At 48.1% G+C, this 16,299-nt stretch overlaps 1 protein-coding gene across 2 annotated transcripts in view; it reads left to right on the plus strand.

The window, feature by feature from the left end:
- LOC149367547 (uncharacterized) overlaps window positions 1-16,299 on the plus strand; it is an 88,086-nt gene that overhangs the window by 29,926 nt on the left and 41,861 nt on the right. For both annotated transcript variants that reach the window (XM_089556127.1, XM_089556134.1), the window contains exons 2-3: window positions 573-765; window positions 15,206-15,318. In XM_089556127.1, coding sequence (XP_089412253.1) covers window positions 573-765; window positions 15,206-15,318 — 306 coding nt within the window. The remainder of the gene's footprint in view (window positions 1-572; window positions 766-15,205; window positions 15,319-16,299) is intronic.

A 16,299-nucleotide genomic window follows, 5' to 3' on the forward strand; every position in this document is an offset into this window, starting at 1 on the left:
TTGAGCTGCTGGTCAAAAATGCGGAAATCATCGCGGCACTTCTTTAAGTGACCAAAAGCGGGCAGAATGGGTGAGGGAAAAAAAACACTGGTTAATGACACCCTAGTCGCAATCAAGAAGATGGAATCTAATGGGAAGGCAAGATTACCGATGCACTTTAATGGTTACGGACTTGGTTCCAAGAGACGGCAAGCGTAGCAGGAGGCGTCAGAAAGTTAACCTTTGGCCTTTAACTGTATTGGACTTGCTAAGAGAAGGCAAGCATAGCAGGGGGTGGCATAAAATTCGGTGGGCGGATTGGTTTAAGTATGTGGGAATAGGGGGGAACCGGACAGGGTTAATTAGATATTGGAGAGTTGTGTCTTGCAGTGGGTTTAGTTAGGATGGTGGTGGTAAATCAGAATGGTCAAGATGTGGAATTCACTGGACTTGGCAGGGATGCTTTGATCTCTGGTTGTTAATTCAAGGCCAGTCACCTACGCCAGCCCATATTTGTTGAATCCGTCCCATTTCTTGCAGTGAGGAATTTGCATTGAGCTGCTCCCTCGGCCTTGCTGGCTCATCTGTTCCAGGTGGTGCTGTGGCTGGTCCGGGAGTGCCTGTCCAGCTGGGGCTACCACTACACCCTGAGCACGCTCGCCTGTGAGTCGTCGGGCGTCGGTCCGCTCGCTCTCCGGGAAGACGTGGCCGAGCTGCTGCGTGTGCCCCCCTCCGAGGGGGGGCCCCTGCTGGAGGGCCTGGTGGCCGCACACCTGGGGCACCACGGTGAGAATATGTCTTTCTCACCTTCCACGAACTCTGGTGGTGTTACCACTCCGAGCTCTGGCAGGCATTGCCGCACTCTCAGCTTGTTTAAGGGATGCATACTCTCCTCAGTGGAAACAGGGCTCGTTCTAGCTACGCTCATCTCGTTTCATTTCTTTCAAAGCTGGATTCGGCGTATTTTTTCTTTCCTGCCACTGTCTCTTGGCACCGGAAACGACGCAGTGGTGGAACTGAACCTCAGTGTAGCCTGGCCTTCCTCGCTGAAAAATTGCCTTCATGCAGTTGGCTTGCGAGAATCTCCGGGGGCGGCGGTAGCTGTGTTTTTATCTTTTTACCTTTTTTGTTTAGAAATGCTGCTGTCGGGTAGAGAGATAGCAGGGGTGGGTACAGAGCATTTGAATGCAACAATGTGGAGTAATATAGTAACGCAGACTCCTGATGAAATTGATTAGCTGGCAGTGAACAGAGAGAACCATATAAGCTATTCCATAACTGAACAGTCTGTGGAGTCCTGCACTGAGAACCCCACCGCAGTCCACTGCGGACTCCTTTTATGCTATAAGAGTTTATTCCGTTTCTCTGCGGGAAAAAAGAACACCCAAAAGAATCTCGGGGTGAAATGCAATGGACTGTGCTAAAGGAGCTCTGAAACACCTTCTTAGGAGAGCACATCAACTCATTCAGTCACTGAATTGGGTTGTCACGAATACCTTAGTCAAATAATACACTTCTACACGCATCATCGAATCCCCGCGAGAAAGTTGGCGAGCCCTTCTCGGGGGCTTTTTCGTGTTCGCACTCCCCTCCGTTGCTCGCACCTGCATAAGCAAGTTGAGGGGTGGCTACACTCTTTCAGACGTCAGGCCATAGCCGCGGCCAATAAGCTGCGTAGCTCTGGCGTGCCAGCAGGCTCCGCCCCCGGGAGGTGTGGCCAGCGGAGGAGGAGGAGCGCCGACCTTCCAGAGTGTGCAACAGAAAGTGGCGCGAGGGAAAGGCGCGAAGACGCTGGAATTGAAATCTCGACTGCAGATGAAAACCTTCCTGGACAATGAATGTACAGAGGGATGCTTTAACATCCCAGGCATTCTGCAATTTTGTTGATTTGTTTGTTTATTTAGCAAATGCTGCCGGCCTATGTTGGAGGCAGCAGTGGGGTAGAATGATAAGAATGAGAAGGACATTGCAACAGACGCAGCTAGCGAACAGAGTCAGGACCAGAACGTACAACACGAGACCGATTACAATGACATCGAACTTGGCAATGAACAAAGGCATCCAAGTTTCCCCAAAACAGGGTTACATGCGAGCCCTGTGCTTTATTCAGGTCTTGTGAAAATAAATTCACCGATTTGCAGTTGACAATGACAGCGGGTGAACCATTCCACTTTGCAGTGTAATGGGGAAAGGACGACAATTTAAAAGCATCTGTTTTGCATGAAAACGCGGCAACTGTGTTAGAATAGTAGGAGCGTGTTAGGCGGCGAGGTGTGTGCTCAACTAAAGTTCCTTGCTCTATTTTTATTTTGTTGTGATAATATAAGTAGAATAACTTTAATTTATCACGATGACGACGCATGGCTGCAGGTTCAAGTCCTGCGTTTTGCAGTAGGGCTGTTGGGCAAATATCCCAACTGTAACAATTAAATATAAGGCTGGCTGCTTTGCGTTGGATGTTTTCTATCTTAAGTTCGTTAGTTTCGGTCCAGGGATCCCACACTGCCGCAGCATACTTCAGTATTGGCCGAACATATGCTTTGTAACCCACAGCGTTGTTTCTTGTGTGGATTGTGCTAGCGTTCTTCTCAAATAGGGCAGGTGCCTTAGTGCATTTTTTTCTATATATGATATGTGCTCGTTCCATCAAAGGTCAGAGGTTATTTGAATTCCCAAGTATTTAAAAGCCTTGACGACTAAGAGAGGTTCGTTGGCCATGTAAAGCTTAAAGGATTCTTTTTACATGTCACGGTCAGCCACTGCTGCCGTCTTGTGGGAATTCAGTGTCATTTGCCACGTGGAGCACCATTTTTCAATGGCAGACAGAGAGTCGCTTAAAAGGAGTGGATCGTCAGGGCTAGAAATTTCTTGATAAATTATGCAATCATCTGCAGACAAAGCTTGCACTCACGGTAAACCTGTCGGTGTCTTTGAACTAGCAACGCTACAGAGTTTTGTGAATGGAAATATGCTTGTTGAAAAATTCGGCTTCACTTTTGTACGAGTACAAGCTGTATGAGTACAAACGAGAGTTTTGTACGAGTACAAACAAGACGGGACGTAAGGCACACAAAAGGACAGACAAAGCGCAGAACTGTCCTTCCTGTCTGTCTGTCTTGTTCTCTTCATTATGAACCCCCCAGAACGTCCTTCTCCACTTTTGTCACCCCTGATTAAGTTTCTATTATTTGCGGTGGCTGAGATGCCAGTGGTCTGATTGAATCAATGCTTTATTTTAAGCGACAGCATAAGAGCTCCCTGCAGCGGAAAGCACGCGTCGCACCTGGGGAAGACACTGGGAATAAAAGAAGAAAAAAACCTTCACAGCCGGGCGAGCGGGATTTGAACCCGCAGCGGCACAAACAGACCAGTTCCGCCGGCCGCTTCATCTGGCCGCTACGCCATCGCGGGAGCTTTTTTAACATGGCATTTGTGATACTGAATATACATTACATATTTACTCAACTGTTTACGAAGCTTTTCGAAAACGTCGCAAAAGGCATCTAAAAACACAGCGCAACAAGGCACTACACGGGAGGCAAGGCTGAGCACATGACCAAGAGGGGTTCACACATCTTCCCTCACATCAACAATCATTTGGCAGATCCTTAACATTGTGCCTGTCCGAGCTGTGCTTGAAATGTGGTCTTCTTTGTCACCGTTCACGCCTGTTGAACGGGTATTGTATTGCACTGTAAACGTGGTCTTCATCATTTTCCATCTGTACGCATGGAAGCGGCATCAGACAAGCATGCAGCAAGCCGCACGAAATGGTGGCTTGCAATTAAATTAAAGGTCACAAGCTGTTAGATTAAGTTGGAAGATCCAGTGCTGTCGCAATGTCACCATCATCATCATCAGGCTGACGGCGCCCACTGCAGGGCCACTCCCATTCCTCTCCAATTCATCCTGTCCAGTACCACCCTATCCCTGCAAACTTCTTCATCTTAAAAGGAATCCGCCCACCTAACTTTCTGCCGCCCCCTGCTACGCTTGCCTTCTCTTGGAATCCACTCCGTTACCCTTATAAGGACCGGCGGTTATCTTGCCTTCGCATTACATGCCCTGCCCAAGCCCATTTCTTCGTATTGATTTCGACCAGGATGTTATTAACCCGTGCAGCGCCTCCTCCATTGTTACAGTGCGTGCCGAATTCTGCTGATCCGACCATCCAAGCCCCCCCCTCTTCTTGCGCACTCTCCCCCGTCGGCTAGACTGCTCTGCGTCTGTGGGGGAGAGTGCCCTCTGATGGCCGAAAGCGGACAAAGACAATTTTTGGTTCTTTCTTCGTGTGGCAGCGCTCTGCATCTATCATCAGGCTGACTGTCCGCTATGGGCGCTACTCGCCGTAGCGCTGCTCATCGCGGAGCCGCTGCAGACGCTGGTTTTAAAAGGAGCCACAGACTGTGCTGTGCTATGCGGTGTTGGGATTGCAACGAAAGGCTTAGTGGCAAAATAAAACACAGTCGCCAATGATGGCTTTTAAAACATGACGTTTCGGGACCCCTACGAGTCGCTTGTCCATAACAAAGATGGATGAAATGGGTCGCTTCTTATATGCACACTTGACAGCGCAGTGAGTGGGCGTAGTTATCCGGGAGATTGCTGTTTGTCCTGTTAATGACATGATCCGTAGTCCAAGGGCGTCCGCAGAATTTTTTGCAGGGGGGGGCCCCATTGGTTGTTGGCGCCGGAGGGGGGGGGTATGTTCGTAGCAAAAAGGCACTATTTGCCGCGGAGTAAATTTATTTATTTATATATAAATAAAAAATAAGTGAAATACACACATGAAATAAAAATTACAAACAGCAAATTAAAGCGTGGCTAGGAGAGATACATTGGAGTTTATCAACGAAGAAACAATTAAAATTAATAAAAAATGGAAAAAGATACTGTCACTTCGTGGAGAAAAGTGCTCAGTCTTGCTGCATACGGGTTCTCGACTCACCCGGATTGATGACCAGCACACAGCACAATATCGTCACAAACACGCAACTACTGTCACTCAGTCAGTCTTCCTTGAACAGCAACTGTAGACGCCTCGGATTTTTCTGGGCGAATTGCGTGATTACACGGGTGATAAATTCATTTCTGTACTTCATTACACGCTCTCGGTGCACACTCATCACACACATTGATTGGAAAAACGGTTGAACGGGTACGTTGAAAACAAAAGATGACTATATATACAACGAAAACTTATTTACAAGATAAATGCACGCTCGCAGCTTCATACACCTCGCTCCATCTTGCTCGCGCATCCGCACAGCCGAGCAACGGCACACACACTGCTCGCCGCTCGTCGTTTTCTCGTCCGCTGTCTTGGTTGTTCTCAGGTTCGTTGACAACCGGCCACTAAAACACCGAAGCACAAACACAGAGGCGCGCACACGTGCAAGGGTTTACTTCCGCGCGACTTCCAAGGGGAAGGGACACTCGCCACTCCGGTCGGAAAAATTGTTTTGTGTGTTTTTATGGTGTTCAGTGCCCCAAAACGACTCAGGCTATGAGGGACAAAGTAGTACAGAGTTCCGGATAATGTCGACCACCTGGGTCTCTTTACCATGCACTGACATCGTACAGTACACGGGCGCTGTTGTGATTTGAGGCCCAGCCAGAGGTGACAGGCGAGCCAGGCAGGCGCCATCGGGCTGCGTTGACCAAAGGCGCTGGTTTTCAGAGAAGACGCAAGGAACGCTGGTGTGGGGGCGCCTCTGGAGACTGCGTCGCCGTGAACAAAAGGAGCTAATCCCCTTTGCCGAAGATTCTGAATGCGGCGCTTCTACCGAACTGCGCTCTCCCGTGGATCGGAGGAGACAGCGAGCGGCGGCGGCGCCAACTCTTCGCCCGCTTGCCCCTGAGCAGCCCGACAAAGCGGGGGTGGACACGGCTGATTTGTCCTTCCCTCCTGAAGATGCCCTGTGCACTGTCTGCCTCCGTGTCGCTATCTCTCTAGAGATCAAAGAAACAGACACCCATCTCAAGACGGCTCGAAACACATGCTCGCCGGTGCCGCTGTATGTCTGCAACAGGTCGCCCTTCAACAGAGCTAACGACGGCGTGGTTTGAAAACGGCGTAAAGACGCCCGCCCGGACGCGGCATTTCGCAGATGTGACCCAAAGCTTGGAAGCGGGGCTGCTTTTACCCTTTTGGCTGAGCGCACCACCGCCCCTGGCGTGCGGCCATCACTCACGCTTCGAGTGATTTTCCAGGGGGGTGCAGCCGCCCCCCCTTGCCCCCCCCCTCCGGACGCCCATGCCGTAGTCTGTATATAAAAAGGTTCTAAAAGCAGTTGTGACGATAAGGGTTTCATGGTATCTAAGATTGCAGCGTTCTCCGAGCTAATGGTGTGGTTCATTTCTTCAGCATGCTCTGCCAGGAGGTTGAATGACGTCATTCTTGTGTTCTCTTAATCTTCTTTTGAAATTGCCTGACTCTCCAATGTATGAGGCATCGCAGTTTTTGCAGGGGATTTTGTACACGACTCTGGGGTAACGTGGGCGCTCCTGACGGTCTTTTACGTGACAGAGCTGCTGTTTTGCAATTATCCATGCCAGAGCTTCACTTGTCGCCCGAGCGTAAAGAACGCTAGCGCGCTTCTGTTGTCCGATGAGTCTGGGCTCGGCAGGTTGCAGAGAGCGAAGTTGTTGGTTCTGCAGCAGTTGTCGTGAATAATCATTCTTCTCGAGGTTGACGGGGACTTTTTTCTGCTCGGAACAGCGCAGACCAGGACTGGAGCAAAGACAAGCTGCTCGCTTATATAGAGCGAATGCGACGGAACATTTGTGGCCAGTGGGGTGGGCGGATTGAAAATCTAAGTACTGCCCAGTGTGTGTGGGTTTCCAGAAACCCACACACATGGAAACGGAAACCCTTACGCTTATGGAACACCTATCATTCTTCTATCCATAGCTCACTGCGTTGTCCTTACGCCTTTCGTAAGCCTCCACGTTTCTGCCCTACAGGCGAGTACCGGTAGGATACAGCTGTTGTATACTTTTCTCTTCAGGGATATTGGTAAGCTACCATTCATGATCTGAGAGAACCGGCCACATGCGCTCCACCCCAGTCTTATACTTGCAGTCATTTGGCTGTCGTGATCCGGATCTGCGGTCACTACCTGCCCTATGTACACGTACTCCCATACTACTCCTGGCACCTCGTTACCAGTTGTACCGGTCTCCCTTCTGAGACTGCTGAACATTACTTTGGTTTTCTGCATGTCAATTTTGAGACCCACCGTTCTGCTGCCCAACTCACTGATCATGCTTTGACGCTCATCTCCTGAGTGATGTAGCAAGGCAGTGTCATCAGCGAATCACAGACTGCAGAGGCGGTGAAAAGCATCGGAAACCCTTCCTGGTTAGAATTTTATTGCCGATTTTTTGGAGGGCTATAGAAGCTGTGCTCACGCTATAGATACTTCGGAGCAATAGCGCAAACAGGACAAGGGACAAAAGAACAAGTGGACACAGCGCTAACTTCCAACAACTTTATTGGAAACCAAAGCACAACTTGACAAATGTTTTTTAGTTGGAAAAAGTAATGACAAGCGCACTCGTGAAATTATCGAAGCAGAAAAGATAGGCAGGTTAGAAAGTGCCTGTGTAAGCACTCCTTCTGTCAGACTTTCAAAAAAAGTAGATTACCTACGCTCACAGTGATTTTGCACATGCCTTGAGATGATACGGTACAAATGCATGTATAAATTCTTGTGCTTTGGTTTCCAATAAAGTTGTTGGAAGTTAGCGCTGTGTGTGTCCACTCGTTTTTTTGTCCCTTGTCCTGTTTGTGCTATTGCTCCGAAGTATGAACCAACAAGCCCGAATTTCAACGTGGTTAAAGCTATAGATATCTTTCAGTGGTTTTACATAAGCCTCTTCAACACCCTGATTCCGCAATAGCTGCATGACAGCGGAGGTTTCCACTGAGTCAAATGCTTTCTCGTAATCAATGAAGGCTCTATACAGTGGTTGGTTATACTCTGTGCATTTCTTTATCACCTGACTGATAGTGTGAATATGGCGCATTGTCATCTATTGTCGAGTACCCTTTACGAAAGCCTGCCTGATAATTTGGTTGTTTGAAGTCTAAGGTTGTCCTGACTCTATTAGCGATTACCTTTGTAAATACCTTATAGGCAATGGACAGTAAGGTGACCGGTCTGTAATTTTTCAAGCCCTTGACGTCTCCTCTAACTTTTTGAGCTCTTGATGTGATCGGGTAATGGTAATTAAGTGACCTATAAACTTTCCTTGTTGTGAGTCTGTTCTGTGCTTAGCACTTATTGCGATGGTAAATGGTAAATGTGATGTGATATTGTGATGGTAAATGCTGCGGCATTGTTTTGTCAATATTCTTGGCGTATATTGGGTTTTACACACAGACCCAGCATCTCTCTCCCTCATTTCAGCAGGGCAGAAAGATAGCAATGAAATGCCACAACATGTATGCATGTAGTGCGTGCCAGAAGTAAAGGTTCAAGTCGTAACTGTCTTGTTTTCGTCCTGTGTATTAGCTTAGACAGCACACACAACAATATAAGCCTCTCATCCAATACTGCAGTGAGGGCTTGTCTCATGTATTTATTAGTACTGAGAAATATCGCCAGAAGTTGCCGACTGGATAAAAGAACTCGAGTTTTAAAACAACCACCACTAGGATGGGAGGGAGGAAACCTCTGCTCACGGGGCAGAGTCGCTCGTGCTCTGCACTGCTGAAGCGGCTGTTGTTTTTGGTCGACTGCATGCTGTGCACCCCAACAAGTTCTGTGGCTGAACGATGCTTTTCGCGAAATTGTGGCCTGGTGTGAGAGATCAGGAATGGTCTGGAATTCTGGTCAGAAGGCGCTTTTGCGCATGACAAGAAAGAGACACTTCAGTTACTCTGCTTGCAGCACTACTATCTCGGAAGTCGAAAAATGCAAATATTTAGGTGCTTTAATAAATTCACAGCTTAACTGGAGTGATCACATTTGTCCATCTGCGTTAAAAAAACTTGGCCTTCTGATACACAAGCTCCAAGGAGCACCCAGTCATGTTAAGCTATTAGCCTATAACTCTCTTATTCGGCCCAAACTTGAGCATGTGGCTATTGTGTGGGACCCTTACACCAAAAAAGATATAGCAGAAATAGAAAACATACAAAGACGGGCTGTGTGATTCATTTGCAATAAATTCGAGAGAACTGATTCCCCACCAGCTTTAATGGCCGCAAACAACGTTAAACCTCTTCATATAAGAGGGAAAATTGCTGGACAAATGTTTCTTCATTCACTCATCCAGGGGGAATTTCTTCTTCACCTTATGTTCAAGCAGACGAAAAACCCGTCACGCCCTGACACCATATTTCGCGAAAACAAACGCGTTTAAATACTCATACTTTCTGCGCACAATGAACGAGTGGAGTGCACTGCCTGAAAAGATTGCCTCCAGTGAGAGTTTTGAAAGGACTCTTAGCAATGAATTTTGATGTATGTGCAATGTATTTCCTTTGACTTGTTTCACTCATTTGTGTCATGTGACAAACTTTATGTAAATATGCCTTGTTATCTGCCCTTCCTGCTTGGAGTGCATGAGGTCTGCAGTGCTGTGTAAATAAAAATAAATAAAACCAATCTCCGGATGCTTGACCTGCTGCTGCCGAAGGCCTGAGCTAAGGACGCTGAACGCGCATCACTGAGCGATCCGAGGCGGAACAGGTCGTTTCTGAGCAGGCGTTGGTGTCGAATGTGTAGGCAGCCGCAGAATTTGAACCTTGCGCCTGACTGCCTGTCGGGTAAGGGGGCACAGCTGAAGCCCGGTGGTGGGGTGCTAGAATAGCAGGCATCGCACACAGGTAGTGTGTCACTGAGTCGAGATTAGGAGGAGAGATGAAGAAGGGAAGTGTCCCCCTCTGAGCAGGTCGTGCTGCATCGGGGCGGACAGCTGATCGCCACAAGGGCCTCTTGAGTGGGATGGCTTGCGGAGTGCGGCAGAGGTTGGTCTTCCCTGAACGTGAGAACCACTGAGTCACTCCACCACTCGCGGCACTGGAACCTTGTCTGACGGCGAGCTGAAATCACTCCAGCGCCTCTCAAGAACTCGAGAAGCTGCCCATCACGTATTTCCCCTTCGTTACTTGCAGTATGTGTGTTTGTTTCTTGCATAAGTCTCACTACTCCGACATACTTGTGTATGTCTCAGTACGCCGAAATGAAATGGCCAAAGCAGCTGCCAAGGCAGCAGCACTGACAGAGAAGCTCTCGTCCGTACTGTAAATGATGTCACTTTCTCTTTGGTGGCTGTCACGACCTGCGGTTTGGATTCACCTGCCAAAAGCTTTGGCCCTCCTCTGATGGGTGAAGCACTACGCGAATTATTCCAGCCGTTTCTTGTATGTGACTAGTGCAAACGACGCTTCCTCGTCACGTTCTGGTTCACTGAGTGCATGGACAATATGTGCTCCAATTATTTTCCTTGATAATTATGACATTGTCACTGAAGCTCCTGCTGCACCCACCTGGAATTGTGGGGCTTCAACATCGGAGGCGCTCGTCAGAGAAGTGGCTGCTCCCAGGAGCAGCATTCATTCAGGGGACCGACCACCACCCATCATACTGGAATCTCTCGGGACTGCCTCCTGATCACCCGACGGCCACTGAGCTCACGATGGGTGGCAAGGACCACTGATCCGCTCTTCCTGACAATCATCGTTGCATTTCTGCCTGGCCTGACGACGACTGCGCAGTCAGGCCCTACCTGCAATTTATCTTGGCTGCGGCGGATTTGAGGGTGGCTGCGTCAATGTCACCACTGCCGTCGACACACCGTCGCGGATCATCTGCCCATCCCTCGCTGCCACCTGGATCGCCCCATCACCATCTTCAAGTATAAAACCGCAGCATCCGTCAGCGACACTTCGTGGGCTTGGTGGCTGGGCCATGGCAAAGATCACTAATCCGCTCTTCCTGACAATGCAGGTTGGTCAGTAAGGCATGTTGACGGGCTAGTTGGTTATTCATCTTGTAACTTGGGAAAAAACCCACCTAGGCGCAAATGGCTTCACGACACAAAAAGTCCGTTGTCTCCTCGTCTTTTTTTGTGTCGTGAAATCATTTGCGCCTAGGTGGGTTTTTTCCCAAGTTACAAGGTTGGTCAACAATACAGCCTGTTCACAAAGAAAACTAGTAACTACTTCAGCTACCAGGCCCACAGTGCTGTCACTGCCCGCTCCCTTCTGTTGTTGTTATTCCTGATTCTGTCGCCATTCTTGCCGAGCTGCAAAAAAATTTCAGGCAGACAATCTCAACTTATCGCCAATGTGGGTGAACTAAAAAACCAACTGCTAACGACAAACCAAAACCATCTCCAATCTGAACGAAAGAATGACCGATCTCGAGAACCACTGCCGAACCCTAAAAACCTTGCACCTTGACACTGTCCGAACTAACGCCACCCTGGCAGCCTGCTTAGTCTTCTCTGCACTAGAAGCACGCCTAGACAACGCCGAAAACCGATCTAATATTTTATGGCCTTGAGGACACTAATGCAGCCGAAACATAAGCTGAGAGTGAAGAAAAAATTTACTGAAGATACTTTGGAAATTCTGAAGTGTGCTTGGCGAAGAAAGCCTTGTGGTCAACCCACCGCTGCTTTCCCAAACCGCTGGGCGCATGGCAGGCGTCCCACATGTGCGGTTTTTATTGTCTTTGGTGACTGCGGTCTCTATTTTGATTGCAGTGTTTTCACGGTGTCGCCTTCACAGTTGTCTTTCTGCGTTCATTGTGTTCATTGGCCTTGGCGTTTTACACTCGTATCATTTTAAGGAAAGGAAGCGCTCATAACTTGCTTCCTGTGCCAGTGGACGCCTGAATCACACTTTTGTGTTGTTGTTTGGGGCTGCAAGAGCTACAGGAAGGGAGGCAGTGGGAGTGAAAGAAGAAAGACCCATCATTCATCCGTCTGCAGAGGACTGAAAGCAGGAGAGGGAAGAGAATGAATTTGAGGAAAGGAAATTACGGAGGAGGAGGTGCACCTGAGCATGAGCTATTAAAGGCCTTAATAATCATTCTCTCAAATGCCTGGAAACTAAAGAACACATCCTACAGCATCAGCGAAGACTTCTCTCATTGTGTCCAAACTGCGCGTAGCCACCGTGTAGCATTCGCCAAATAAAAAAAAAGAAGCAAATTTTCACTTCGCTACAAGACATTGCAGATCAGTACTAAGCGTTACATGTACGATATCCCATCGCAGATGGTTAAAGAGATACCCTAGCGGTCACCTCTGCCAAAAGTAATCAATACCCGTCCCCGTATTTTACCAAGTAATCATCTTTCGTTTTCTGTAGCCTTCACTAGGGTTCGCGGTTTTATGCCGAAACAAGAACGCATCTCTAGCTTAGTCACATCATCTAGCAGCAGTATGCTGTTATTAACTGAAACCTGGCTTACTAATGATATCGCCGATTTGCCAAATTTTTCTGTTTATCGAAAGGACCGCACAGATTCTCGAGGGGGTGGTGTACTGATTGCTGCTGGACCGGAATTATCTTGTTCGCCCATCCGCCTCCCATCTAACTTGGAGATACTGTGGCTTTCGTGCCGTACTTCACCGCACTCAGTCGAAATCGGCGTGTGTTATAGGCCTCCGCATGCTAGCCGTTTCACTCAACAATATGCTAAACCAACTCATGACATCAACACGCATATTCTTCCATTTGATGATTTCAATTATCCGGGAGTAAACTGGCTCAACCTCTCTCGTGCACAGCCAGTCAGTGCAGAATCAAGGGATTTTATAGATGTTTGTTTCAAATTTAATCTTCACCATCTAGTAACCAGCCCAACACGCATCGCAGGCGATTGGAGCAACATTTTAGACTTCATACTAAGCTCTCATCCTGACAGTTTATCATCCAGTACACACGTAGAGCCCACTAGCGATCGTAAAGTCCTTCAAGCAGATTTTTCCTTCCGCACCGAGCGCCATGAAACACAAAAGAAAACAATCACCCTGTATGACAAGGGTAACTACAATGCCATTAATCATGAACTGGCTTCCCACTCTTCGAAGCCGGTTATAACCAGAGATCTGTTAACGAGAGTTGGCTAATATTTAAAGACAAACTCCATGAACTAACGCAAAAATTTATCTCTAAAATAACTTTTCGTGAAAATCGCTCTAAAGCCTGGTTTTCTAAGACACTACAAAGACTCGAGAATAAAAAGAAAGTGGCTTTTTCGCGCTGCCAGATTGAAAAGCAATCCCGGAGTGTTCAGCTGAAAAAGAATACTTGACTTTAAGAGCGACCTACCGTGCATGCTATGCGATAGCCCCAAAAATTTTGGCGCGTCATCAATCCCGCACCATCACAATCACTCTCACTCATGCATCCGGTATTCAAGCCTCCGACACAGAATGCGCTAGCATCTTCAGTACGGTGCTCTCGCCAGTTTTCACTCCATGGATACCTGCTACTAATGCCACCTCACCGATGGACGCAGTAACTTTTTCTTCAACTGGCATCTCGTCTTGAATTGAGAAAATGAAACTTTCCTTCTCAGCCGGCATCGACGAGATAAGCACTAAGGTACTAAAAAACACGAAACGTATCAGTGTAGTGTGTCTTGAGTTATTGTTTTCGCAATCACTCTCTACAGGTCTCATTCCGGAACACTGGAAAGTTGGGAAGGTCGTTCCACTCTACAAATCAGGTGACATAAATTGCCCCCCAAACTACCGTCCTATTTCTCTAACTAGCATCCCGTGCAAGATCATGGAACATTTCGTATACTCTCCGGTAATGGACTTCTTAGACGCTAACAATTTCTTCCATCCATCCCAGCACGGTTTCCGCAAGAGGTATTCATGCGAAACACAACTAGCCATGTTCCTCAACGACTTGCACGCTGACCTAGATGCTAACCTTCAAGTTGACTGGATTACGCTAAAGCATTTGATAAAGTTCCACATCTATGATTAATACAAAAACTTTCTGTTATAAACCTACATCCGAACGTGCTAAACTGGATCAAGGCCTTTTTAACAAATCGCTTTCAGTCAGTCATTGTAAATAACCAGTCTTCCAACCCTCTCCCTGTAACATCCGGCATACGACAAGGCTCCATTCTTGCACCCCTATTGTTTTTATTATAAATGAACGATCTCCCACAGTATGTATCCTGCCAAATTCGAATGTTTGCTGGCGACTGCGTAATTTACCGCCAAGTGACAAACATAACTGATCAATAAGCCCTCCAGCAGGACCTTAACTGAATTGAATAGTGGCGTGCAAATTGGCTTATGCAAGCTTCTTTCCATTACCCGTTGCAAAAAGAGTCATGCCTTCCAATGCAAAATCACTAACGAGTCCGTAGAATCTGTATCATCTTCCAATTACTTAGGCGTCGCATTATCTAATGACCTAACATGGAAAGCACATGTTGCTAACGTGATATCATCTGCTAACAAAACTCTGGGATTTCTTAAACGTCACCTTCGCCTCACCTCACATCACGTGAAATTGCTCGCCTACACGTCACTCGTTAGACCTAAACTTGAATATGCATGCGCCGTATGGGACCCGCACCATATTAACCTCTGTAACGGTCTAGAAGCCGTTTAAAACCGCGCTACAAGGTTCATTCATTCTTCTTACTCGCGTTCCAGCCAGTGTTCCAGCCCTAAAAACTCAATCAGCACTATCGCCTCTTTCCATTCATCGTTGCATAGCCACGCTGTCACTGTACCACAAGTTCTGTTACTCATACTGAACCATGCCCATCACGCCAGCATCGTACATTTCTCACTGCACTAGCCTCACGCTTCAAGTTTTTCGCCCACGTGCCCGAACTGTTACTTGTTCAGCCTCCTTATTCCCCTGTGCAGCTAAAGATTGCAAATGCCTTCTCCAGCATATCCTTTATCATTTGCTAGCAACCTAACCACCAACATTTTTGTACATGATCGCAAATCGCATTGTTTCTGCTCCTTTTCTGCTCATCCCACCCCTAATCCCACCCCGCCAGGGGTCTTTAAAGTAATAAAATGAAATGAAATGAAACGACGAACAGAGCCACGCAAATAGAAAAAATGTCAGACAGCTTGAGAACAGTGTCCAGTCTTCTTTTGTTCTTTTGGCTGTGGTGTGTATGTTCCTGACCTTTGTGACCCTGGAAGGTTGTTATGAGCTGCCCCCGCTTTGTTCGGAGCAGCGAACGCAGGGTGTGACCGCTTCTTTCAGTGCCCGAGGAGGCAATGCAGCTGGAACTGGAGCGGCTGCGGCACTCTGTGGCCGAGGCCCAGCAGCAGCTGCGGGCCTTGCAGCTGAGGTCTTCTGCTCGTCGGAGCTTGCAGGTGAGCCACAAAGTTTGCACGCACGGGCAGGTCTTCCTGCCGCGGGTGGTGGCGCGAGCGAGCCGCCCTAGAAGTTGTGCATTCTCTTTAAACGCAATTTTTAATCCTGTGACCTCTCTGCTTTTTAGTCACCGATCTTCCAACTGCCTTTTGCTAGCTTCTGCCGCAGATTCAATGACCTTTCTTATCTGAAAACCATGGGGCCTAGAGGAGAGTGTGCCTGCATCGACACCCGGATTGGTACTGCCACATTTGAGTATGCGATGCTCAGTTGTTCCTGCAGATTTACCGCACACTGCACTTGTGTCATCATCTTGCTCAAATTTCTACACCTTTACTGAAAACTGAGCTCTTTATTTCCCTGAGACTGATTAGTTTCCTTTCCCGCCGTGCCCCCCAGGGGCTGTGCAGAGCACCCTGGGAAAACGAAGCGCTGCGCTCGGGTCTCTCCATCCGCGTCACCACCTTGTATCTTCGTCATCGCTGCTTTGCGATATTTTCTGGTGGTTGTTTGGTGCTCGCACTGCGTGGCACAATTGCGGCCTGGCGGCCACGGATCACCAGCCAAGTGGATACATGCCCGCCGCACGTACAAGTTTAGCCCACTTCCGCCATCTTCCAAATGCCCTTTCATTTAGCACCCACGAAGTGAACAGGAGAGGGGAAAAGTGCTTGCTTTGAGAAGGAGGGAAGCGGAGGGTCCTGCCATCGTGGCTGCTAAAAAGGTGATCCTCTTTACCAGCCTTCATGATTGGACAAGGTTTACCCCAGCAGCGTTTACATGAACCCAACAGGGCTAAGTTGAGTCGAGTTATCGAGTCGAAAGTTGGATATTGGGTTTATGTAAACGCGCGCTGAGCCGGGTCGGGATTCGACTTGTCGAGTCCAGTGAACTCTGTCCTAAGGGGCAGGTTGACTCAACTTTACCCTGCTCTGATGTGTTCGTAAACGCTGCAGAGTTGAAGCGGTGGTTCAGCAGGA

Source organism: Amblyomma mixtum, chromosome 1, assembly GCF_055824585.1.
Source record: "Amblyomma mixtum isolate Tamu chromosome 1, ASM5582458v1, whole genome shotgun sequence".
NCBI classification, from domain to species: Eukaryota; Metazoa; Arthropoda; class Arachnida; order Ixodida; family Ixodidae; genus Amblyomma; species Amblyomma mixtum.